The 6,000-nt window shown below is 40.2% G+C and overlaps 1 protein-coding gene across 6 annotated transcripts in view; it reads left to right on the top strand.

The window, feature by feature from the left end:
* Positions 1–1,399: 1,399 nt before the first annotated feature.
* LOC146499765 (sodium-coupled monocarboxylate transporter 1-like) overlaps positions 1,400–6,000 on the top strand; it is an 88,376-nt gene continuing 83,775 nt past the window's right edge. For 2 of the 6 annotated variants that reach the window (XM_085136824.1, XM_085136823.1), the window contains exons 1-10: positions 1,403–1,924; positions 2,458–2,577; positions 2,810–2,875; positions 2,966–3,017; positions 3,111–3,178; positions 3,289–3,327; positions 3,507–3,619; positions 4,750–4,869; positions 5,211–5,340; positions 5,438–5,526. In XM_085136824.1, coding sequence (XP_084992950.1) covers positions 1,691–1,924; positions 2,458–2,577; positions 2,810–2,875; positions 2,966–3,017; positions 3,111–3,178; positions 3,289–3,327; positions 3,507–3,619; positions 4,750–4,869; positions 5,211–5,340; positions 5,438–5,526 — 1,031 coding nt within the window. In that variant the 5' untranslated portion in view covers positions 1,403–1,690. Of the gene's footprint in view, positions 1,925–2,457; positions 2,578–2,809; positions 2,876–2,965; positions 3,018–3,110; positions 3,179–3,288; positions 3,328–3,506; positions 3,620–4,749; positions 4,870–5,210; positions 5,341–5,437; positions 5,527–5,695; positions 5,809–6,000 lie in introns of those variants that run through there. The other 4 variants (XM_085136822.1, XR_014870039.1, XM_085136821.1 and 1 more) reach the window with 4 other exon arrangements.

Here is a 6,000-nt window from a genome sequence, read left to right as displayed (position 1 = left end):
ATAACATTTGAGATTATATCATGGTTACATTTGCCGAACGCCATATTAGCCATTAGCCAGCTTCGAAGCTTGTGTCGAGTAATGGAGGGGGCGTTTCCGCGATGCGCGTATCGAGGCTTGCTTCATTTATGGGAGGAGCTGAAAATGATGACGTCCGAAGCCTCGCTGCCCGGCTGTACCACGTGACTGGTTCATGAAGTGGTTCGAACTTTGCCGCGAGCTATAACAGCGATACAAACCCCTCAGACTCCATTCAAAAATGTAGGTGTTTGATGGGGAGTTGCAGTTAGTGAGAGTTTGGAGAGAGTTTGGAGGTTTAGGAGAGTGAGGAGAGAATATCAGGAGAGAATGGAGCCAGCTAAGAAGAGGAGGATGTCCTCCCCTGTGTGGGAACATTTTGATTTTATTCCTCCCAACAAGGTATGTAAATTTCTACAGAAGATGTATTTTCATAATACTGATGGTGCAATATAATTTATGTTAAGCTGTCTTTACTTTTGTACAAGGTGAAGTGTTTGTTTGCTATGTGCCAGGGAGCTGGGATATAACAACAACACCTCATCCATGCTTAGGCACTACAGAGCTTTGCATGAGAATAGGGGAACACCGATTGTGGAGCAAGACCAGGTGAACCATCAAATGCCATGATAATATAGCATGCCGTAATGTTACTAAATGATATAACAATATTATACAGCTGTAATAAGTTACGTGTGTGATATTTATATTTTTCCTTTGTTTTTATTGTCTTTCCTCAGGAGAACAATCTCAAATAGATGAAGACCTGGTTAGCATGGTGATTGAAGACTCCCAGCCATTTAGCATTGTGGAGGACAAAGGATTTAAAAGATTTGTTAAATCATTCAATCCTAGCTATGTTCTCCCCACTAAAAGGTCATAAAAGCAGTGAAAATTTAGTTTTTACAGAATAAAATGTGAACAAGCAGGACTGAGGCCTCAGTGTGTAGCTGTCCATACCTCAACGTTACAAAAGCACAACCACTGTCCACACCCCAACCTCACCTCACAGTAAATGATCATTTCCATTTTAAGCATTTCCAAATGATCATTTTCCATACTACAATATATACACAAAGTATATATACAAAGTATACTGCCATCAATACAATATAGATGTTTTACACACTCCTTTTGTTGTTGACATTTACAGGCTGTGTGCAAAAGGCCACACTCTTCAAATTCATGCCAACTAATATTTTTACGTCCAGTAGGTGTCCTACTAGAGCAAATGAAGCTTCAAGAAGCTTTGCGCTGGGGTGAACCAATTGGATGAAAAGCTTCAGTGCTTCATGAAGCTTCATCTGCCCATCACTAATGTTTGCAACCTGTCTGGGGAAAAAAATGGGAGCAAAAAAAAGAAGAAGAACAAGTGGCTATGTTTGGCACTGAGGGCTTTTCATGTACCCTGAAATGTTAGCGGGCACCCGCCTGTTTCCAATCAGTGCACGGCCGCCAGGTGAGGAGTCTTAATCAGCGTCACCTGTGGAGGTTGTGGCTAACAACGAACAGAACTATAGGTGTTTAGGAATATATAAGCTGAAGAGCTTGGACACATAGCGAGTTTGTGCGTCATGGAGAGCAGGGTTCGCAGTGATTTGTAAAGGCCTATCTGGCGTTATAGTTTTAGTAAATTAGCGTTATTGTTAGTTTTGCTCTGACTTGTAACAAAATGTGTGAGGACTTGGCTGGAGCTGACTCGTTGCACATAGCAGACTATGCAGTTTTTGTGTTGATGCTGCTGGTGTCCGCATCCATCGGCTTATACTGGGCTAGGATCGGAAGAAGGCAGCCAAATACCCGGGAATTCTTAACCGGAGGTCGAAAACTCACCGCTCTGCCCGTCTCCCTGTCACTGACCGCCAGCGTCCTGTCGTCCATCATACTGATATCCATTCCGGTGGAGGTAATGTGGCGGGATTGGCCTCAGATTCAAATTCTCTCATTGCACTTTCATTTTTTCCTGTGATTAACTTTCCCGCGAATATTTATCACTTTAAACTGTACTTCCATTAGTATAAGGACCTTCCTTGTGGAATTAATACAACATTTAAGTAACAGAAAAACCAATTGCATAGAAATTTGACTTTGAGTTTACAGTAAAAACATTCTGTTAGCTAATAAAATATTCCAAGCTGTATTATTGGAAGTATGATTTTTATATTTAAAATATCTCAGATGAAATGTGCATTAAATGTCTTTACACTGACAGTAGTTTTACTGGTCCAGTCCATTTGGCCCACGATGAAAAATGAGTTTGACATCCATGCAGTAGTAAAAACATTTATTCAGGGTTGGACTCCTGTTAGTATTTCAAGTCTACTGCACCAACTCCAATAGCCCGACTGTGTGAATTGTTAAAACTTTATAAACCTGCATGTGTGTCATGGTCTTGCTCCTTTTCCTGTTTGTTAAATTGGAAACGCTGCTTGTCTGTAGGTGTACCGCTATGGAGCCATCATAGGGTATGCTTGCTTCTGGCATTTTCTGGCCCAGGTGTTCACATGTGAGATCTTTCTCCCAGTCTTCTACAGGCTGCCCATTACCAGCACTTTTCAGGTAAGTGTAGTAGCTTTTTGCAGATTGTGTCCAATAACCAGAAGCGCGTCCGTAATTTAAAGGGAAGATATCAGCTTGTTTGGCTTCTGGTTAAACCAGTTATGATCTATTGTGTAATAAAATGTTTGTTTTTTAATTAGACTGCTCTGTGGTACAATAAATGCACCACTACTTGTTTGTTTTTTAAAAAGTCTGTTTGGATGCTGTATGAGTAACTGTCTTCTCTACCAAGTATCTGGAGCTACGTTATAACAAAGTAACCCGTCTGCTGGTAACATTCCTCGCTATTATTCAAACAGTGAGTATGGCAGTAAGCAAGTTTTAAGACTTGTTTGGCTAGGGCCACATATCTGTAACCAGATGGCTATTTGTCCTTTTTTTACCACAGCTCCTCTTGTCTGGACTTGTGGTTTATGCTCCAGCCCTCGCATTAAATCAAAGTATGTTCAGTCAGATTCAGGAAACGTTACTGCACAAGTAAACTTGCGGGTACTTGAGTGACCAGTATCTTAAATGTTCCCACTTCTCTGCAGTGACTGGCTGGAATCTGTGGGTGGTAATTGTGGTAACAGGAATGGTCTGTACTGCATACTGCGCATTGGTATGGAACAACAAAAGCTGCAAAAGTCATCTCTCTCTGCTATACATTTCCCTTAAACTGAACTGTTTCTTGCTTTTGCTGTCTGGATTTAAATGGGCTCATTATTGCAGGGTGGAATGAAGGCAGTGGTTTGGACAGATGTTTTCCAGGTAGGCTTCAACACGCAAGATTACTCTTAATGCTACGTAGCCTACATGGAAGAATATCAAATGAGTCCATTTCGAGTGCCAGGACATTTGGCTTTAATTCTAAATCACAATTAAACTTGAATTCTAGTTGTAGCAGTGGGGTAACTGTCTTGCTATAATGATCCGATTTTATCTTCTAGGTTGGAATAATGTTAGCCGGCCTTCTCTGTGTCATATCCAAGTGTCTCCTCTTAGAAGGAGGAGTCTCTATTCTGTCCAATTCACAACAAGGAGGAAGACTGAACTTTCTGGAGTGAGTATAAGGGAAGAAAGTAAAGTAACGTTAAGAGCCTGCATATTCAAACCCTTGCATCTCAATACTGAGGAATTGTTTTAGCAAATTGATGAGTACAATTTTGCAACATCTTAATTCAAATGATAGAAATGTACAGTAAATTAAAGTGTATTTCAAATTTTAACTTAAGTGTACTTGTGTGTTTGAGCCCCACTGTTGGAACTGAGTGCAACAAAAGCACTGCTTTCTTTACTTGGATTTAAATCACAGTACTTGAACTAGGCATGTTGATAGACTGAACTTCTGGAAACAAATTGCTTCTGTACTATTGTCTGAAAATAAGCCAAAGAACTCTGGCTGAAACCCAATCTAGGGAGTGATTGTCCAGGTAAAGGCTAACTTTATTTAATTTATTTTTTTAAACCGCTCTAAATGAATAAGTCAAAACGACTCAATAGCCCAGGGGTGTCAAACGTAAGGCCAAGGGGCCATAATTGGTCTACCAGAGACTCTGACCAAAGTAGATAAGAACAATCAATTTTTTTATTTTTATTTTTTCAAAGTGGGTCAACAGTAAAGACCTCCTGCAATGAGCTAGCAACAAATTTTAAACTTTACACATTTCTTACATTTTAAGATGGTCCATTGATGGACTTGCAGGTATATTTAAACTGTACAGAAAGGAAGTTCGACTGGTTCGGCCCATGTCTCCTGCAGTGTTAAGGCTTTGACATCCCTGCAGCAATTTCTGACATGTTTGACCATATTAGCGTACTCTAATCTACTCTTACTCGGGTTTATTTGGATAGATTGCAAATATACTGAATATTATGTTACAGTGCTGGGGTTTAAAAATCACATTAACTTTATTTTCTGAGCAAATATTATTCTGCCTTTTCACTACAGTATTGTCTTGTGACAAACACCAGGCCAGCTTTTCCTGGAAACCTCATTGATATATCTGTGTAGGCTCTTAGTCATCCATCATCACAGTCATATAAGGAGTTACGGGTCATATTGATGCATTTGCGTGAAATCATTAGGGGCTGTAATTACATTTTTGTTTTTTAAATATGAATAAAGTTGCACAATTTTCACTTCACTTTAGATGATTCATAGGTATACTGTTTTGACTTGAACCCTCTGAGGCGGCACACTTTTTGGACCATAGCCATCGGTGGGACACTTGGCTGGATCATGACCAGTGGAACTAACCAGACTCAGGTTCAGAGATACAACTCCTGCAAGAGCATCACTGATGCCAGAATGTGAGTCATAATTTGATGGGAGGATTTTGTAACTGAAACAATACTATATCACTTAAAATGTGTGAATCTAGACTCAAATGTGTGAAATTTTCAGGCTTGCATATGGAAGTGTAAAAATGTGCTAGTCAATTTTCTGCTTATCTAATCTATTAAGTGCAGTGTACTTGCAAGCAGGACCCTAGAATAGTTAGTCTGGTCTTGGTATGATTTAAGGACCCTCAGTCTTGTAACTAAGGGGACCCGGATACAGTGCATCCATAAACAAGTGTAGATTTTTCTTAATGCCAGCCTGGCCAGAATGGAAATTTATCCTTTCAACTGTTTCACCTGGTCTCTTTCAGAGCTGTGTTCATCAGCGTGGTAAGTTATTCCTTCTTCCTGGGATCTGCAGTGTTTTCAGGATTGTGCCTCTACTCTTTCTATAAGGACTGTGATCCATGGACAGCTGGAAAAGTTTCTTTTTCTGATCAGGTATTGAGGTTCTGTGTCATAACTTGATACCACTTAAGGTACTAGTGGATCTGCCTGTGGTTTTACAAGCACTAAGTTGATCTTTGTTTCTTCATAGCTGCTGCCATATTTGGTCATGGATATCCTGAAAGGCTACCCTGGCCTCCCAGGACTCTTTCTTGCAGCAGTATACAGTGGCACCTTAAGGTTTTATACTCCTTTATTTGCTAATAAAGTGTTGCCATTCCCAGCATCAAAAGCTGGGCCTCACCCTGTACTGAATGCATCTTGTTTCCTAGCTGGTTCCATCAGTTAAATGATTGTCAAATGTTACGAGAATGATTGCAGAGATTTTATTAACTTTTATTAAACTCAGCACAGTCTCGTCAATCATCAACACACTGGCTGCAGTGACTCTAGAGGACCTGATCAAGCCAAATGTCTCACTGACTGACAGACAATTGCTTCACATCTCCAGAGCACTGAGTACGTACCTGATCTGTTCACAGTACATGGTGTACATGATTAACTCTGTCCTTTGAGCACTGGTATGTGACTGAGGCTAAAGCTGAATTAGTTAATGGTGTGTGTGAAGGCCACAAAAGATGCCAAGCAGATTTACGCAATTGGATCACAATGGCCTTGATTGGTCCATTTGATTGACCTTTGTTATAATTATGT

The sequence above is a fragment of the Neolamprologus multifasciatus genome, chromosome 17 (assembly GCF_963576455.1).
Source record: "Neolamprologus multifasciatus chromosome 17, fNeoMul1.2, whole genome shotgun sequence".
In the NCBI taxonomy this organism is placed as follows: Eukaryota; Metazoa; Chordata; class Actinopteri; order Cichliformes; family Cichlidae; genus Neolamprologus; species Neolamprologus multifasciatus.
The sequence above is the reverse complement of the archived record's forward strand: the minus strand, read 5'-3'. Positions and strand labels throughout refer to the sequence as shown.